General features: G+C 38.3%; 1 protein-coding gene and 1 long non-coding RNA gene across 3 annotated transcripts; one reads left to right on the top strand and one right to left on the bottom strand.

Annotated features, from left to right (window-relative positions):
* Positions 1-12: 12 nt before the first annotated feature.
* LOC121905537 lies at positions 13-6511 on the bottom strand. Its single transcript, XR_006098436.1, has 3 exons — positions 6055-6511; positions 2253-2390; positions 13-1149 (listed from the first exon to the last, which is right to left on the bottom strand). It is a non-coding gene; the product is annotated as an uncharacterized LOC121905537 (long non-coding RNA).
* zgc:158689 (uncharacterized protein LOC791177 homolog) lies at positions 6038-20426 on the top strand. 2 transcript variants are annotated; one of them, XM_042423829.1, is made up of 15 exons: positions 6038-6121; positions 9717-9861; positions 10008-10083; positions 10239-10325; positions 11073-11134; positions 11419-11490; positions 11853-11990; positions 12579-12731; positions 12840-13016; positions 13812-14451; positions 14542-14752; positions 15178-15240; positions 15708-15876; positions 15972-16012; positions 18065-20426. In XM_042423829.1, exons 2-15 carry the CDS (start codon positions 9814-9816, stop codon positions 18135-18137), a joined length of 2010 nt encoding a protein of 669 aa, XP_042279763.1. In that variant the 5' UTR covers positions 6038-6121; positions 9717-9813; the 3' UTR covers positions 18138-20426. The 2 variants fall into 2 exon arrangements, with proteins under 2 accessions (XP_042279763.1, XP_042279764.1); XM_042423830.1 differs by lacking the exon at positions 6038-6121 and adding an exon at positions 7803-7962.
* The last annotated feature ends 54 nt before the right edge of the window (positions 20427-20480 follow it).

The following is a 20480-nucleotide window of genomic DNA, read 5'->3' as shown; positions in this document are numbered from 1 at the left end:
AAATATGCCCATCACAATTTCCTAGAGCCCAGATGATTTCATTAAATGTCTTATTTTGTCCAACAGTCCAAAACTCAAAGATTTTCTGTTTCCTACGATGTAAGACGGTGAAAAGTGGCAAGATCTCAAATTTGAGAACCTGAAACTATCAAATATTTGGCATTTTTGCTAAAAAATGACTGCATTCAGTGAGAAGACAGACTTGCAACTGACTTAAAATTAGCTCATGATGACTTGTGACATGAACCGGATTTTCCCTCAAGCACTAGATCGGACTTGGTTGGACGAGACTCAGACGAAGCAGCAAAGCTGAGTCTGAGAGGTGTTTGTGTTTCACACCCTGAACATGATTTAAATGTTGTTGACAGCGTGTTTTATTTAAGTCTGCAAACCATTTTAAAACATTTACTCAATATTTATATTATTTGTAATATTTATTGCTTATCTCTCATAAGTGTGTTGTTGGTTGACACATTAAGTGATTGGAGTTTATGTCGCAGGGCTACAACTACAAATTAATGTCACAGTTCCTCTTTCAGTGCGCAGATCTTCACACTGGCATCATTCATCTTATTATAACCTGCTGTAAAACATCTATATACTTGTATAAAGTAATTATTAAATGCATAATACTCTTTTATTGTGAGCGGTGGAAACAACAAACACTGATCAACATCAGTCTTGACTTCTTGATTTTGTTTTTGATTAGAGCTGCAACGGTTAGTCGATCAACAGAAAATTAACTGGCAATAATTTTGATGATCAAATAATTGTTTAAGCACTATTTTTGAGCAAAAAGGGCAAAAATCCAGCTTTTCAAATGTGTATATTTTCTTGTTTCATAAGTTTTTGACTGTTTGGACGATGGTTGGACAAAACCAGACATTTTGAAGAATAAGCTTCGGTTCTGTGAACACAAATAATTGATTAATCAAGAAAATGAAAAACAATGATGAAAACAATCGTTAGTTGCAGCCATATTCTTGATCACGCAGCCACTTTTTGTACTTCACTTGCCTTGAACTGTTTTGTGAGGAGAATCCGTTCCCTTCATTGTGGACAGTATCGGCTTCTCATAAATCAGGAACACGAGTTTCATCATCGTCAGATCCAAGATTCCTTCGTTGTTTTTCACTGATCACTGTCATACTGTAGATCATAGGCGGTTATATTGTTAGTTTTAAATGATAATAATGTCAGCACAGTGGTATGATATATGATATTATACTGAATGTTACATGCATTTTTTTTTACAATCTCCAACTCAGTTCTCTAAAAATGTGAAAAAAAAATCCTTCTCTAATTTGTCTTCACTCACATCTAAACTAGTGATTTATGTTTAATGAGGGATATTAATCAGGACAATCCCTCTTACATAGAGTCCCTTCATCAGTGCACAAATAATTTGTATTTTCAAATCTTGCATACTTTTCAGGACTGATTTTTACCCCTAAGACAGCGTAATTTACACAGTTGTGTGTGTTCACTTTGACATTGTGTCTCCTGGTCTGGACATCAGTCTGAGACACTATTTGTAGATGACACATTTGGACAAAATCCAATTGAAAACGTGAACTGAAGATTAGCCGAGTGATCTATACTCAGGCAAACTCAAACACGTTATCTCTTTCAGAGACACATACATCTGTTTTTCCAGAGTGTTCAATAAAACACTGTGTGACAACATGAAGGCGTACAGATGGATAGATGGGTGAAATCTATGTGAGTCATCTTTATTGTTTAATAGGTCAATGCGAGCCGAGTTCGCCTGTCTGTCAATCTCCTTAGTGCGTGTGAATTAGGCCCCGAGGAAGCGAGCCGAGACAAACAGCTTTACGGCTCAGGTCCAAGGACACGAGACCACAGACGCTCCAATGTTCCCCCTAAACACTGAACCAAGTGACCCAGAACCCCACAGAGCACATTCGTCTGCTATGGTTGGCAAAGTGGAGGAAACTCTGAGGACAGAAAGACAAAGACACTTTGATCTAGATTATTGATGTAGGTTTGCCTTGGCCCCATTGAGCCCAGTAGTTTAGATAAATTTAGTTTAGTGTCATTAGTGTTTCTTGATTGTACAGAGAAGTGATGTGCTGCAGTAATGAGGTCAGTAAACATGATGTAGTAATAATATCTGAGTAGAAAATGCTTAACATGTAAGCTGTGCTGAATATCTTGACTGACTGAACTTCTCAACATTGTGAATTGCATTTGTTTATACAGGTGTGTGTTTGTGATTATGAGTTTCCTACCTGCTTGTTCTGGTTTTCAAGATGCAGCTTTGTTCAAGTTTTTACAATATAACTTAACAGTGTGCACTTGTTGCATGCAGGAGAGCCGTAGCAGGAAGTAATGTCACATGATCGCCACCCGCTGGGAGAAACCTGCAACTGCAACACAAGACGGCTTCAGTTCAGTGACATGTTAGACTTTCCAACAGGTGGGTGATGTGATGTCAGCTTACAGGATCACAGTACCCCTCATAATTAGTCTCTATACCGAACATCTGAGCCACAAATTTGTTTTTTTTATCTGTCAATTATTAATAAATGTGTAATTAATCCTTCATGAAGTTTTCAGAGAGAAGAGAGAATGAATTCTTTAGGTTTTATATAATTTGTTTATGGTGAAAAAAACATTCACAATCACTCTAGATTATCGTTCTATGTTACGTAAAACAGGAGAACATAACAGCCATAATGATTTAAATGAATGTTGTCCAGTTGAAGGATTTGATTTTTTTAAAGATAAATACTGATCAAATTCAACCCAGAACACCCTTTATATGTATAAAAATGTGTGTCAGCTGCACAAAACTTGTTTGAAATATTAAAAAGTTGAAATAAAAAGTCGAAATATTTCTTTTCACATAGTCACTTTAGGAAAAGTCATAACATTACAGGTTGAAAGAATTGTGTTTAGGGTATTTTTACTGCTCTGAAATGTTAAAATGTGTTTAAAATGTGACCTGAACAGTATGTAAGGGTTAACGAGGCCTCCAGAGCAAGTTCAGCTATGAAAAATGAACAAAAAATTCTTGTTTTATAGGCTTTATTTATGTCCACTTGTAAAGCACTGGCACTTTGACTTGTGTGTCTCTATTTCATGAGGCCAATCTGCCACATTTTAGGGGGAAATACTTATTATTTATCCCTTATACTTAGAATACTTATTATTATCTGACAGTTGTAGTTAGTATTTGTGGACATTTCCTTATTGGATTTTACATGCAACGCAGTCATAAAATATTATTGCTGCAGCATGCTACGGCCTTTTCTTTAATTCCATGAGTAGTGTAAGTGAACTCCGAGACATGGAGATTGCCTCACGCTTGGACTCCGAACTCACCTCTTTGCCAAATTGGTTGCCTGTTAACATCTGATAACGTCCAAAAGCTAAACACTGTGACAAAACGGAGATTGAACAGTCCTCCTGAGAAACCATTTCTGACCAATAACTAAATTATGGCCTGAACTAAGAGCAGAAAGGGCGTTTAAAGGATCAACAACTCAGTAAACTTGGACAGAAAACTCCCCTCTTTTTGGCCTCTTATCTTTCTCAGACCAGAGCCAAAAACTCTGACTCACATTCCTGGAGTCTTCCTGCAAATCTGAGCCAAATCTAAATTTCATGTAAATTAAATGTCTAATCATTATGTAAGTTATGTAAGTTATTTGTCATGTAAATACACAGCGAATGGTATAGCTTTGATAGTTGTGTGATTATCTACTGAGGAGATATTAAACTTTGATTTTATTACGTTTTTACTACATGTGACGATACTGCCCTCCAGTGGTAAAATTTTGAATTTCCTTATGTTAAGAGTTAATGAATGTTTGGTAACTATGCAATTGTTTTTTTAAAATTACCTAAGTGTTTAACTTTTGATCTATTAACCTCACAAACAGTCATATTTTAATGGTTAAATTAGATATGTAGTTGTATTGAAAGAGTGAATTTTCTGAAGTAACAGGAATGTAAAGATATAATGAATTTCAGGTTGAAGTTTTCTTTTATTATTAAACAATAATCATATTGAATGTTTTTTATAATATGAAGGAAGAGCTATGTTGAATTTATATTTGAATATGTTTCTGAAAGTTTAATCTAGCTTTAACTTTATTTCATTTCACTATAGTATTAAAACCTTTATTTCAGTGTAGATGGTTTGAGAAAGTTGAATCAATTAAGGTTGGATGTCTAGACATCATGAGAAGTGTTGGTATGAAGGTTAATTTTGATATGCTGATAGAAAAATGGACTTATTATGGAAATGAATGTATAAAGCTGAAATGTTTTTCTGAATGGTTTTATATATATGACACAAGGTGACATGAAATATTCATATCTACCTCTGAAGTGTGAATTTTGCATTTAAAACTTAATTCTTCAGTGTAAGAAAAGTTATTTGCCATTTCAAGTCAAAAGTCAACCACACCTTAAGAGTTCCCCTGAAACAAAGAAATTGGATATTCATCAGTAATATGGCCAGAAACGTTAAAAACACACCCAAAACTCGGCTGTTTTATCCAAACTTATAATACAGCCTCAGAGAGATTTTTCTCTGAACTGGCCTCCAAAACTCATGAGAAATTCTTATTAAGATGTCTGTTTTCTTTGTTTTTAGACCAAGTATTAGATTCAGACTAAGTATCAGATTAAACTTTATTCAGCACTCAACTAAAGAGCCAACACTTGAATCCTCAACTAAGACGCCATCTAGAAGCTGATGACGATGCTTGAAACTGGAACTCGACCTGCTGGCTGACTGCAGCCGGCCCAACCGGGAGTTAAAGACAGACTCTTCCCAGAGCAGCCTGAAAACGGCTCGACTCCTTTTCACCGGTAGTGTAACACCACTCTATCACAAAGACCCATCTGTAACACAGACCACACCTCACCAAGCTGTAACTTACACCCAACTCCATCTACCAAGACCTGCTGGGACGACAAAACTTGTCAAATAATGTTAAAATTAAAAGATAATTTCTTTAGAGTCAGCTTAAGTCACACATTTTGAGCCACTATTTCTGAATAATTTTCTTTATTAATTTATTTTTATTATCATTCATAAGACATTTAGCTATTAATAAATGTCTTAATTTATCCTAAGAAGGTGTCATTGTTTTCTTTGAGCACAGTAAACAGAGGTCACTGTCGGGACAAGAACTTATGGTTATGAGACTGATTCATTGATTAAATTGAATAATTGTTAGTGCCTCCTCTTGGCGCTAACAAACTCTAACAGAAAAGGTAGGTGGTGCCCAGACGAGGTTATGTTTTATATTAATGTTACAACAATGCATAGATGGTGTCTTGACACCTGTAATTGATTTAAGCTGAATATGTCAGAACAAGGAGAACCCATTATTATTTACTGCACCTTTATTAATGACACCTGTGTCGCAGCCAAATGGCAGGTTTCCTAGTCATAATATGATGGGATTTTTCATGTAGGAGAACTACCAAACAACACCTATCAAGCATTTTCACTTTATTGGATGTAATGAGAGAAAGGGAAGTAGGGTGAAGAGACAGATTTGACAGATTTGAAACCTTAAGAGCCACTTGAAGGCTTCTTGTGCTTCATCTAAATAGTTGAGCTATTAGACATGGAGAGGAGAAGACAGGAATGAACAAATGAGAAGCTCCACCTGTAATAAATCTTGTGATAAAGTGTCTCGAGAAATCAGCCTTATTAACGTGTGATCTCGAGAAATCGCATAAAAAATATTGCCAGCATGGCCGATCTCGGCTTCCGTACCCAACTTTACACCTATATTTTATTTCTCTATTTTTAAGTCTCTTTTAGCTCACTATTTTTGGTTTTATTGCATTTTTTCTGTATGATGGAGTCTTATTGTTCTCCTCAACAACATTTCCAGCAGCAGACGACTGTTTTCAGGAAATTCGCCCTAATAAACCCAAAGTTTGCTGCCAGCTTTTAATACGAAGTTAGCAAAGTACAGTTAGCTTAGCAAGCTAAAAACCTAAATGTTTTTCTAAAGAGTTGGAGCAAAACAGAGCCAAATGGGAAGTAAATATAGTACTTACATTCATCAGGTGGAGCAGAAACACGACTCAAATATGATGATTACGTCGCTGCATGTCTGCTGGATATGTAAGTAATGTGCGCAGTATTTTGCTAACATGTTAGCATCTGTAAAAGCGTTGAAACTTCAAGTTGTGTGTCTGTCAGACTGTTATGAAGCTGTTCTGCCTCCTGGTGGCCAAAACAGGTTAATGCAGCTTTTACTAAAACAAACAGAACTTCTAATAACATTCAGGGGAAGATTTACTGATTTGGGGTCCCAGGTAAACACTGTCCTCTCTAACTGGTTATGTTGGTATTGGCAGTGGTAGAAGAAATACTCTAAACTTTTTTCTGAAGTAAAACTATTAATAGTAAAATTATTAATACGGCACAGTAAAGGTCCTGCATTCACATTTTTTACTAAGTGAAGTTTTTACTGAAGTGAAGAGTGAACGAAAGGTATTATTAGCGCAATGTACTTAACCCTCATCTTACTAACATATTTAATAACAAGAACTATTGACTGGGAATAAACTACTGTAAGAAACAACCATCACAACAAAATGTTAACTTATTTCTTATCAAAACATTATTAGTTATATAAGTAATGTCATCTGAAAAAAAAACAATACAAACAATAAAATTCACAAGAAGTGCTTGGGCTGCAACTATGATTATTTTCATTATCGATTAATCAATAAATTGTTTACACTATAAATGTTATAAATAGGGAGAAAATCCATCCATAATTTCCTGGAGCCTTATTTGCTTGTTGTGTCCGACCAATAGTCCAGAACCATGAGATGTTAGATTAAGCAAATTCTCACATTTATGACGTTGGACGTTGAAAAATTACATGAAACAATTTATAAACTATTTAAATAGTTGCTGATACATTTTCTGTCAACTGACTAATTGATTCATTGACTAATTGTTGCAGCTCTAAGAACTATTGAACTAAAAGAAAAATCCAAATCATTTTAATAAATATTTTTTGTTTTTGGTCAGAATTTTGCTAAAAGTGATGTTGACCTCAGTATTTCTCAAATTCTACATTCAAAACTTAATCAAGTACATGAATACATGAGCTTTTCATCACAACTTAAAAAAAATATTAGTCTCATAACTAATTGATCCTGAACTCATATTTTAATTTAAATGCACTCTCCAGCATCTTTATGTTATCCTTTAATCTTTTTATGAGTTCTCTGCAGTTTTAAGTGAAAGGCCTGTGTCCATGCAGGGCCTCCTCCTCCTCCTCCTCTGTCCTCCCTCTGAGAATGGGGAGCAGGAATGTGTGATGGGCCGGGTGTATGTAGGCCAGTGATATGCCTGCCTGTGCTGCTCTGTCTTTGGCTTAAAAAGTTCAAGTCATTATTCTCCTCCTGCTGCTATTCAGACGAGGTCCCGTTAGCTCATTGTTATTCAGCCTGAGTGAGAGAGAGAGAGACCGAGAGAGGCAGGCAGACACAGAATGGGAGGCTGACTGTGGTTTCCAACGGCAGGGAGCTGGTTGTACTGGAGTGGAGAGGAGAGGAGTGGAGGGGGGTTGTCGGTGATTTTCTGGCCGGTTTTTGCGGGCGTGAAGGCATGTCGATAATCGGCTCAGTAATGAGGAGAGGTACTGAACGGCACCAAATATCTGACCCCGATTTCTGGGAGTAAAGAGAGGTAGAGAGAGGAGGAAGTGTGTGTGAGAGACAGACAGAGAGAGAGAGAGAGAGAGAGGGGGGAAAAAGAGAGGGCCATGTGAAAAAGGGGTGGAGGGGAGTTGAGATTTAGTGCTCTGCTGGATGAAACAACCCCCCACTAACTAACAGAGAGGGAAAGTAGCCTATAGGAAGAAAAGAGGGGGTGTTGTACTGTTCATTAAACACTCAAAGACGCGCAGGAAGCCTTTATCGTTTCCAACAATGAGATCAGAAAAGGTATGTAACTTCTTTTTCTTTTCTTTTTAAAAGTTTCTGAATTATTTGTTACTATTTTACTAATGGAAGTGGAGCTGAGTTGTTGAGATCAACAGGTAGCAAATGGCAGGGTGCATTTCCATTCAGGGAAAGACATCCACTGTATAAGATCAGCCACTAATTTATTTAGGCTATATTTATACATGCATAAGCAGGTCTGGCATATGTTTTTGTCATGTTTTGGTTATATTGCAGGTGCTTCAGTAATTCAGAAGACTTTTGTCTTCCAGCTTTTGTTTTAGTTGTTGCAATTAGATGAGATGGTGTGGAAGAAATGCAGATTGTCACACTGGAGTCCTGTTTTGCAACCATTATGTGATCTTTTGAGAAAAGCATGAATTAGATGCATAAATATATGTCATAATTTAACCTTACGACTCATAGAGGACACCTTAAAATCACCACAACGTACAAATCTCTTAATAACATTTGCTATTTCTGTGGTTTTTGTGTTTTTCATCTTTTTTTGAAGTGCCATTAATGGTTTTTAAATGCAGTGTTTACACCCACACACACATTTGAAGACATTTAAAGAGGCTAAACCAAATGAATGCACCTTCTGTATCAGTTCCCCAACCACCTGCAGACTGTTCCTGTTGCATCCTGAAACAAGCAACACTTTATTTCTTAGAGTGAAAGCACGCCAAGCTGGAATATTTCCACACTTATGCTTCGTGTTTCTTTAAAATGTCACTTAATTAACGTTTTAAATGGTGTGCACCTTTCAAACTAAATTAAAAATCACTAAATTAGGACAAAGCTCCCTCTTTAAAGTCTTATCCTGCAGTGCAGCAGACTGTTACATCCACTCTGACAAATTACAGACTACACCAGGGTGGCCTTAATGAGCAGGAGTCTGGAAATGTTTTCTTTGTGTCATATACCATTAGTTGATCTGGGTCAACGTTTTCTCGCTGTAATCTCTCTGTGATAATAAAGGAAGGCTGCACAAGGAAAACTGAGGGAGTCTTTTGCTATGAAACCCAGACTGGAAATCCCTTGACCTCCGGAGGAGCCCCTCTTGATCGTCCCTCTCTGCCGAGGAAACATTGTTGTCGCTTGTTTATTCAGTGCTCTGACACCTGTGACTCTGGCTGGAGGGGCCCATTGTTCTTATCTGAAATGGTATAACTCGTCTGGCACACGAATCTAGGAGAAATATTTGGTTTGCTGTAGTGTTGCGGAGCGATAATGTAGAAATTGGCAGCTGAGACACCGAGGGGATCCATGTGAAAGTAACACTGCTGCCCTCAGTCAAAACCTGAGATGGTGCGACATCCTCATTGCTGTCCAAAGTTCAGTCTTGTCATGAGAGTTCAATGGCCTTAAAAGTCCTCCGGTTGATTTAAATGTCATACTTTCAACACCTCTAAGAAACAGAGTGATAGAATATAAGGACACTTTTAGGAAATATGAAGATTTAAAAAGTCTTTTGCAGTGAATTTTTGTAAATTTGTGACACTTCTTTAATCCTCTATGATGATAAACTGAAATATCTTTGAGGTGTAAATTGTTGGTCGGGACAAAACAAGACATTCGAGCATGTCACCTTGGGCTTCAGGTAACAGTGATTGACATTTTTTCACCATATTCCGACATTTTATAGACCAAACGACTATTGAGAAAATAATCGACAGATTGATAATGAAAATAATTATTAGCTGCATCATCACTCACTGCATTGTTGTTTTTTTTCTTCATCTTTTCTCTTGTAGGGGGTTGCTATCTTCTGTAAAGCCTAGGACCCTGAACAACAGGAGGAAAAGAAAACACAAACATACATAGTGGGAGTACATAAGTGATAGAAGCAAAATGTCTCGGACCGAGGAGGTCAACAAGATGACAGAAAATGTCTACAAGGTACAGCTGTCTGTGTCGTCTGCCTCAACAGTTAATCTCACAATTCAAGATTCAACTATTTATTCCTCATATAAACAATCATACATAGTGCAGCCTGCAGTGAAATGAGTATAATATGTATTATTTGTCTGTATCATTGTCAACAGGGGATTCTGGACCAGTTCAACCCCAGTCTGAAGAACTTTGTGACTATGGGGAAACACTATGAGAAAGCCCTGACAGGTTAGTCAAACACTAACAGACTAACTCTGGACACAGATTTGTTGGTCTCTGGGTGAGACTATCAAATAAAGTTGTTATTTATGAAAAGGGTCTAGTTTTCCATGATAAATAACCATTATAGGATCCATTTTCCCAACATTTTCTCTCTTCTTCAGGAGTGACGTTGGCTGCAAAGGGGTACTTTGATGCTCTGGTGAAACTTGGAGAACTGGCGAGTGACAGCCAAGGCTCCAAAGAGCTGGGTGAGTGGGCGGCTGGTAGAGAAGAACCGGGGGCCAAGGAGAAATTTTTTTTTTAAAAGAATTGCTTATAGACCTAATCAAGTTTAGAGGAGTCAATGTGACAGCTGGAGAGAAGTTTGAAATAGTCTGCTGCTGAGTCTGATGCATGCGTTAGCGAGGGAGGAGATGAAGACAAGAGGCAATGAGGAAATGTCGAGAGAGAGGGAGAGAACAGAGGGAAAGGGAGAGAGTAGGGTCATTGTTGGGAGATTAACAACACCACATGATCTCATTGTAATGCTGAAAACAGCGGGGGAGGCAGGCAGGAGTGTCGGAGGGCGAGATGCCAGCCACCACATACTACAGTGCTGTGTGACCAAGGGAGGGACTCACAGCTGACCATCAGTCTGTAAATGAGAAATTGTGTCAAAACAGCAAGTTTTGGTACATTTTTACTCTCTGTGTATTTAATGCTGCATGTATATTAATGTTGACACTGTTGTTATTTCTTCAGTCCAAATCATGTGATTTCTGAACTTCTGTATATTCTGTATTTCTATATATGTAGTATATTAATTCTTCTAAAGTTTAAATACTTCTCTTGTATTACTCTACTTTTTCACCAAAGCCCCGGGAAAAGCAATTTCATGTCATCATATGAAGCATCTGAACTGAAAAATATAAATGTGACTGTGGTGAAACGACAATAAAGGTCCTTGTATCTTGTATGTGATAGTGATGTTGTTGTTTATATGTGTTTTATTACAGGAGACACACTGTTTCAGATGGCCGAGGTGCACAGACAGATTCAGGTGCAGCTGGAAGACGTGGTAAGTGGGTGCATTAATGTGGCACAAATTATGTTATGTCCTGCTCTTATATCTGATATTGACTTTGTGATTATTTGGCTGAAAATTTAAATTTAAATGCAATGCATTACACTCAGAGACAGATTTCAGTTTCATTTGGGTTTCCACTAGAATACGATGTTAAAAAGTTATTATGAATTGGGCAGCTCTTTTCAGCCGAGACCTTTTATATATATATATATATGAATGTTAAAGTATCAATATACTTTGTTCAAAATGCTTTATATGGATCAATCCATCAACAGTTGAAGCTGTTTCATTCTGAGCTGCTCGCCCAGTTGGAGCAGAAGCTGGAACTGGACATCAAATACCTCACAGTAAGTTCAAAAAACATCTCACACTCAGCATATTGACAACTGAACAGAGATTTTCTAAAACAGGACTTTTGCTTAGATTAAAGTGTTTAGTTATGTTTTTTGGGGGGTTGGAAGGCAACACAACAGGGGCCAAATTTATTTTTATAGCACTAATTTCAATTATAGAAACTAGCAAATGAATTATGGAAAAATAAAGGAATAAATAAATGTGTACAAATTCACTTATTATTGGTAAAAAAATAAAACTGGGCTGAATGGATTTTGAAAAACCACACTTAATATCTTAAATATTACCCCTATCAAACTTTTTTTAATCCAATAAATCCTCTGACTAACCTTCTTTTTTTATCTTTTCCTCTCAGGCCACTTTAAAGAAGTATCAGAGTGAGCGGAGGTCTAAATCTGAGTCTATCGAGCGCTGCCAGTCCCAGCTGAAGAAGCTCCGCAGGAAGAGCCAAGGCAGCCGTCACCCGAACAAGTATGGAGACAGAGAGATGCAGGTAAGTGAAGCTCAGAGCTCCACCTGTGTAAAAAAAAAAAACAGTAATTTATTTGATACACAAGCAGTAAAATGCATAAATGACCTCTTTCATTTGAATTCATGAATCTAAACATCTTACTCAGCATTATAGCAGATTAAAGAGCAGAGTTGCGTGAGCGTTTGTTTGAGAAATAGGTCGGTGTGAATAAGATTAAAAAACAAGGCAACAAATCTGCCTCAGCTGATTTTTCAGAAAACAAGAACCTTAGAGCACAAGCTTTTGCTGGAAGAAATATGACTGATATAAGAGGCCGAAAGGATTTACTCACTTGGGGGTAGAAAGAGGGAAATCAAAGAGCGAGAGTTCAGTGGAGGAAAAGGTCATCAGGGCGATGGACAGTTCTTTATGATTTGGATTTTGTTATCGTTGCACAGCCGCGTTGTCAGGCAGGATATGATGTCACATGTTATTTCTCTCTCCTTACAATATGAATTTAAGGTCACTCCATCTTTAAGTACTGTGCAGGTGATTGTGAATGCAGGACGTGTGTGTGTATGTGTAAGTGTGCTCAGGTTTTCAGTGAAATCTCTCTGACTTCTTCTTCAGTTTGTGGAGCTGATGAGTCGTCGCCAAGGCGAGCTGGACGCACTGGTTGCTACGGGTTACAAGTCCGCACTCACTGAGGAGAGAAGACGATATTGCTTCCTGGTGGACAGACAGTGTTGTGTCACCAAACTGCTTATCAACTACCACTCTAAGGTAATCTGTGAGATGTAATCTGTGAGTGAGAATCGTCTCGGCTGGTTGGTCCCACAGTTTGTATTAAAGGTGTTTTTATTTATTTTTTTGCTTTTGAACACAACCCAGGTGAGAGAGCTTCTGTCGCAGAAACTGTCATCTTGGCAGCAGTCATGTTCTCAGCCAACGAAACTCCCTGAGCGCGCTCTGAATCTGCTGCGTCACACCGCACCACAAAGCTCAGGGGCTGCTGGGATAGCCGAGGTCCTCCGTCACACCAAGCTCGGCTCTGCTCAGCCGGAACAGGTCGGATCATGTTCATTTATACCGTGCCAAATATTTGACTTGTACTTTGAGTTCAGCATTTTTAAAAGTCCCTAATCTCAGCTGTACTGTGGTTAGTTTCCATTGTGGGTCGGTATTCTGAAACTATTTCAAAACCTCATTGGATAAACTCTGACATCCAGGATGGTCAAGCAAAAACCAAGACTATTATTAATAATTATTGTACATTCAGTAATATAGAAACTTCTAGGGGCTGATTTGACATTTTGGGAAATATGTGCTTTTTCACTTTCTTGCCGACAGTTAGATGAGAAGATCGATACAACTCACATGTTTGTGCAACAACTACGGAGATGGAGCCAGGAGACGATTAGCTTAGCTTAGAGAGAAACAGGAAGTCTGACACTGTCCAACGGCAACAAAATAAGCCTACTAGCACCTTTAAAACTCACAAATTAACATGTTATATCTTTTGGGTTCACAAACAGAAATTTAAGAATGACTATTTTAGGTTTAAGGAGGAATTACGTGCTCTAACTATATCTGGACAAACAATAGTTACAGCACATGCCTCCCCCTATAACCACAAATTGTAATTTTTACATTTTTGTCTATGTCTTGATTAAACAAACAAGATACATTATGTTATTTACTGAACTTTAGAGTGTTGATATTGAACTTTGTAGAGAGCCAGGCTTGCTGTTTCCTGCTGTTCTCAGTCTCTGCAGCGTGAAGGTCAAACAAGGGAAGCAACAAAACCTAAAACACGTTATTGAGTAAAGGGGGACTGAAACATTTTCTTAAATTGTTTTACAGAGGCTCTCTGTTCAAGAAGTCCCTCCTCTCTTAAATGGAGACTCCAGTCGCTCCCAGCAGCAACGCTCGCTCCCCTCTTCCTCCCAGAGCGACACCTGTCCACCTCAGGGCTCCCCTCAGACTTTCCGCTCCCCGTCCACCGTCGGAGGAGCTGCTGGAGGTTCATCATGTGGAGCGTCTCCTCAACACACCAGCACACCCGTCAGCGCATCAGCCAGCCCCCTCATTGACAGCAGTACCAGCGGCAGCGCCAGCCCTGCCGCGTCCACTCCCACCACGTTCAGCAGCTCGGCCCAGCAAGGCTCTCTCCCGGCCGCCAACACGTGCAACCTCTCCCCGAGCCTCATCCCCTCCACGGTGATGTCGCTCAGCCACGTGTCCCCAACCAGCACCTCCACGCAAGGCATGACCCTCACCATCCCCCACAGTGCTCCTCACAGTCCTCCGCTGCCCCACAGCGCTCCTCTCTCCAGGGCCATGACCCCTGTGCAGTTACTGCACCAACAGGTGGGACCAGGAGGAAGCAACACTTCATCACCCTCACATCCCTGGCTGATGAAGTCTGCGGAGATGTGTGCGACAGCAACACTTCCACTGCCGAGGAGACCTGTGAGTGAAATAAGGCTGGGCGGCTTTCAAGGTAAGATGTGATACAATATTAAAGTTCTGCCTGTTTGTTGTATGAGTGTCTCCATCTTCATCCTCTCCCTTCATTGTCTTCCTCCTCCAGGCTCCAGTCTCCCCAGGATGCTGCCTTTATCTGGACCTACACGTGTGGAAGCCATGTTTGCTCACTCACCTGGAGCATCAGAGGGCAGCGGTGGTGGCGGCATAGGAGGCGGGGCCTGCTTACTGCACTTCCTGCCTGGTGATAGCATCACCCTGCTTATTTCTGAGCCCAGAGATGGGTGGCACTATGGTCAAAATGAACGAACTGGACGGTATGTTTTACAAATCACACACACACTGGTGTAGAATTTGCTGCATCTGCCTTTTGACCTTTAGTATTGTTATAAAGCACAAAATTAGACTCTGAAATGTCTCAATGCCATAAGATAAAAGCTGAATAAAACAGGTTCTGGCTTGAATGTCAATGTTGTGATCAGGGGTCATCATAACCAAGACAAGGCACCATTTCCCCAAACCTTGTGCTCCTTTCTAGCTTATTATATGTAGAACTTCTTACTTCAACAGACATATAGCATGATGTGTGTAAGCTTCTCCCTGCCGCCAGGTTAATAAATGTATTCATATAAGACAATGGAGACTGACTTCTTCATCGCACACTCTCTCTGGCTTGTTTTGCTGCTTGAAGCTCTCACTTTAATAAATCAGTGATCACAAACAGTAAAATTTTCCTTCACAGGAAAGGCTGGTTCCCTTTCTCCTACACCCAGCCACAACACAGTAGGATGGATCACATCGAGAGGTAAGTCAGAGACAGAAAAAGATTAAAGATCAAAAAGTAAAATGAACCATGACGCCATTACTGACAGAAATGTTTCTTTCACTTCCATCTGTTTTTTACAACTCTATCAGTCTGTCAGTATAGTCGCAATCCTTTGAAAATTACAAAGTTATAACATAGGTTGAGTCACACAAAAAATAATGGGGTCATTTGTGATGTTGAAACTAATATGACAGCCTTCCCTTTTCCGTCCTCAATAAATCAAAACATCTTCCATGCCAGACATGCAGAAAGTCAAAGGAGCTCATAAACTGCAGAATGATACTCACTGTTTGGATTTCAGTCTTTCCACCGCCTGTTCCCAACACACATCTTCTCTTTCCAACACCAACAGCATAGTTGATGAATTCACGCAACATTAACATCATCATGTTTCCTCTTTCTTTTTTCTTGTGTATTCTGTCCTCGGTCGGTGACCTTCCCTGCAGCTCTCTCTTCTTATCTAAAGCTAACAGCACCAGTATGGGCCAGCTCGACAAGTTGGTGTCTCCAGGTCTACCAGCCCTTACCCCCGAGTCGGAGGAGGAGCACTCCCTTCCTCCCCAGAGGGTCAGCACCTTCCGCCCGCGCCCGTACAGCATGGCCGACAGCAACAAGGTCAGAGACCTGAAAGAGAGGGAGAAGGTCTTAAGAGTTAGAGTGACACAGCTGACTCTCTTCCTTAACTTATCTCTGTCTCTTTGATATTACAGATCTCCTCAGAATTGGTCTCTCCACCACCCTCCCCAACCAGGTAAATGTTTTAGCATCTCACAAGGACTGTGTTTATAATTAAAGGGACACTCCACCAATTATATACATGAATATCATCAGTTTATTAGTTATGAGTAGTACCAATCAGCCTGTAAAAAGTTGTATAGTGTCTTTTTTTGTGGCTCTGGAGGAGTTTTTTAAAATCAAAATCATCCAGATGATTAAATTTGAGGCTTCTTCAGGATTTCTGCGTTTCTTCTGGATGTGTGGTTGCATTGTGGGAATTGTAGGATCTGGTGTTCTTGGAGTTTGACCAATACTTGGGTCTGTAAGTCCCCTAATTTTATGGAAGTGCGTTACTCAGTTAGTACATCTTTAATGACCATACCACATAATGACTGGGTTGCACCAACAAAGATTAATTTAATCTCAGATTAGTTCTAATCAGAGTTTAGCAAAACTTGGTTTAAAATGTGTAAATCCACATTTAAAATTAAGCAGAGCTCTGTTGCACAATTAAAAACTAATCTCTGTTTAGCAAATCCAAGTTTATTGATTTAAACCAAAATGACAAAGAGTTTAATCAGTATGAAGATGCTTGCTTACCCAAATGAAAATAAATAACTAAATAAATAAGGCTGAATAAATAAAAATAAATACATTAATGTGCTGTTTAGACCTAGTAGGTATAAAAAAGGGGGGAAACCGTTATAAACGGTAACTTTCGGCTGCTCTGTATTAACGTATAAACCCTCTGCATAAACGTGACATTGTTTGCTAACTAGATAAAAAGTTACTTATGATAGCTCAACAGAGAAACTCTAATTTCTTCTCCTTTGAGAAAAACCATAGAATCCAGCAGCTGTTTCCTCCGTTGGAGAGAACTGGATGTGCTGGTTCTGCAGACTTGCTTTTGCCTTCGACACCTTGGTGTTAATGCGGCAGACCGTGGAGTTGTTTAGGCCAAACAGGTCCCCATCCAACCTCTGGAAACATCCGATGGCATAAAATCTCAGGGCTACGAGGAGTTGGAGCATCGGTGGTACAGCTGCATTTCTTTCACTGCCAAGTTTGACAGTTGGTTCAATCTTCCTGTTCAGATCCATAACAGTTTCCTTGCTGAACCGATATCTTGAAAAAAATTCAGCATCATAAAACTCAGTTGGTTTGAGTCTGTTCCTTAACCTTCTTTAAGGAACTTGATTATTTTGCTCAATCCATCTCAAAAAGGCAGCTGTTTAAAAAGTTAAACCTCCTCTAGTGTAAGTTTAAAATTAATACTGGATCACATTTTAAATTGGAGTTTAAAGTTTTGGTGCAACAGAATTAAATGTAATCTAGGTTTAGAGTAAAAACTCATCTGATGTTTAAAGAGAGGTTTAAATTTAATCTTTCTTATTTTTAAGCTAGTTTTAAAGTTTGGTGCAACATAATTAAAAGTTAAACTATGATTTTATTGGTTTTAAAAATGTTAGGTGAATTTTACACAGTGTATTAAGACAGAAGGTCTTGATAAAACCATTTCTTTATACATTTTTTGGGCAGTTTTTGCCTTATTTAGATCACTGATGTGGAGATGTGACAGGAAATTATTGGAAAGAGACAAGATGATGTGCAACAAACGTCCCTCACTGGAATCAGACCAAGGACGTTGCAAATACAAGATCAGCATCTAAGACTGCTGGGCTATCGGGGCACCATTGATAAACAGTCGTTATGTTGAGTTATCAGGTCAGCAGAGTAGAAATCATACAGATGCTTTAAGACGGCAACTATAATAACTGAAAAAGGAAGCGGAAACATCTAAAAATGATAAACATGCAACATAGACTTTACTCCATGTCATATGCGTCATTTGTAAGTCCTCCTGCTTCCTTTTCAAGTTGTTAAACTTGTTTACTGTATCATGTTCATCAGGATGTATTGTGTAGTAGGTTGTGATGAACTTGAGGCAGCAGGTTTGTAAGCTACACAGTGGACCGCTTCACATACTGGACTAGTGCCTCTTTAGACAGATTTGAAGGGAAGACTGTAGATTTTCATGGCTTTTCAATACATTTTTCCTTTTGTTTTAATTGCTCTTCTCTTTCAGGCCCAATCCATTTGCCCACATCCGCCTCAGAAAAACAGTCACCAACGATCGCTCAGCACCCATCATCGAGTAAGCGATCCTGTTCTCTGTGCTCTGTTGATCCATCAAGCCTCAGGTTGAATCCTGAACGCAGCACATTGGTTCATGTTGATTCTTTTGAATAGTACTTTACTTTGTATGTTCTTTTTTTTTTTTGCAATTTAATCAAATACAGGTTGTGTTTCATGGGCAAGAAAAGTATATTTTTAAATCAAAGTTTTAAGGGTATACGTGTAAAGGCTGATCTGTTATGATATAATTACAGTCCATTCACTGTTGAGGTAGTTAATAGGAGGAAGTAGAAACAGGACCACTATTATATCTGAAAATTATGTTTGAGTGAGATGTGGGCATTAAAATAAAATCTAGGCTAGTTATTTTTGTGAAACAGAAGTAAGATGTTGCCTGTACTTAGCTTTTGAGATCAAAATACTGAATCTTGCTCGCCTAGAATAACTAACATTTTCAGGTTTGTCCTGGCCTATAAAAAGATGCCTCTCATTGCTTTTGTTTTACAGTGCAATTTTTATACATAACCTTTTATGTAGTTTTTTTTTTGCGTGCCATATTCAGAAAAGTGTTTTTAGTTCAGTTGATCTAGGGACTGGCTCCTAATAGCAGGTTGTGGTGTAATTTCACCTTCGCTATAATGAAGTGTCTTGGGAAGAGGACAGGCTCCTACTCTAAAAGTGCTATTATTATATCTTTAGAAAAGCTGCCGGATTGTCGGGTTTTCTTGGTTTCGATGAAAACTTTTTAAATTTATTCTGTCTTTTCTATTTTAAAATGTGGTTGTTTGGTTGATTGAGACTTGGCATCCTTTAATGAAATTGGCACACGACTTATCTCGTGTAAATTATACTTTAAACAACACGGTTAATGCTGTTTGAGTGTACAAGTCCTCGTCAATGATACATCATGTTAATGCCATTTAACACCATATATTCTGCTGCTGTGAAGTCACATATCAGTATTTTGTGAGTGTAGATTAGTTAAACTCTTTACCTCAAAAACAGCTCAAAAAAAATTATGTCAAGACAAATTCTTCCCTAAATATAATTATTCAAAGTTTGAATTTAAACTGCAGTTACAGAAATTACTGAGACGTGTTAAATTCTCAGTAGAATCAATGAGTGAAATTTTTAATATGGAGCAAAAATAGCTAAACAACAATAATAATAATAATAATAAAAAGCTCATGAGCTTCACAGACACAAACTCTGGAGTCTGGAGTGTGTTACTATAACCACCAATAGTTGAACATTTGGATGGTGTTATTACTGAAAGACGGGTTTATTTTAGAAAGTAGCATGTTATGGAGGATGTAAAGTTTTAAGGATGTGAGATCTCAGCGCTTAGTCTTTGGATTTGATTCTTGATTCCTTTTCGGTCCCAAATCTAAAGCTTAACAACACCTAGGCTAGTTAATTCTTTTAGCTGCTTGTTTACCAAACAGACTGAGCAGAATCTTCAAGAGAGACGTGAAAGCCAGGACGGACGAGAGGATGGAGTTTTTATTGGGGAAATGTACTTATGAAAGTGATGAAGAAGGCATAAAGGAAAGTTGACCAACGTCTGAGCAAGTGTTCATGGTAAACTAGAGATATCCAAAGTAAATCTGTAGCTCTGTAGGCAAGAAAACTGCAGTTTAAAGGTGAACTTTTGTATTTGTGCAAACTGACACTGTTTATGTTCCTCCTGTGCTCTTAACTGCCTTGAGTTGCTGTGATTTTTTTTTTTTTTTAGCATCTTGAAGATTCAAGATGTCACCCACAAGGGTTGTAGTATATTGTTTCTAACAGCACATGTATTACTTTGATTAGTTTGGCATCAATAGTAAAGATAAAGATAATGCTTATTCATGCTTGTAAATAGTGCTTACACATTTGTAATTGTATGTTATTTGACTTTTAAAAACATGCTGATAGTATTTCACTTTGGTAGAATCATTTTGACTTCAGGCAGAAGCAGTAAACCTCTAAATCGTTTGACAGTGGCATCAATTTTTTCTCCTGAATATGGGAACAAACAGGAAGAGAGACCTTGTACATAATGGCACAGTAAAGGCAAAATGAAATAATTTTAGCCTTTGCAGGTTTGAATGTTTTAAATAGTTATATTAATTTACTCAGATTTAAATCTGTGAATGAAAGTAATTAGTGGCTGTTTAAGTGGCTGCCAGTAAAGTGTTCCTAGAGAGGATGACACTTACACAGTGAAAAATATTCTAAAATAAATAATATTGCCATGGATTGCATTAATGGAAAGTGTCCAAAAATGAGAGTGTAGAAAGTATTCAAAGAGAAGAACATTTTTAGAGATATGTATATATTTATGTATACTGAGAAACATATCTGAAATGTTAACCCCTTAACAT

This window comes from Thunnus maccoyii, chromosome 10, assembly GCF_910596095.1.
Source record: "Thunnus maccoyii chromosome 10, fThuMac1.1, whole genome shotgun sequence".
Taxonomy (NCBI): domain Eukaryota; kingdom Metazoa; phylum Chordata; class Actinopteri; order Scombriformes; family Scombridae; genus Thunnus; species Thunnus maccoyii.
The sequence above is the reverse complement of the archived record's forward strand: the minus strand, read 5'-3'. Positions and strand labels throughout refer to the sequence as shown.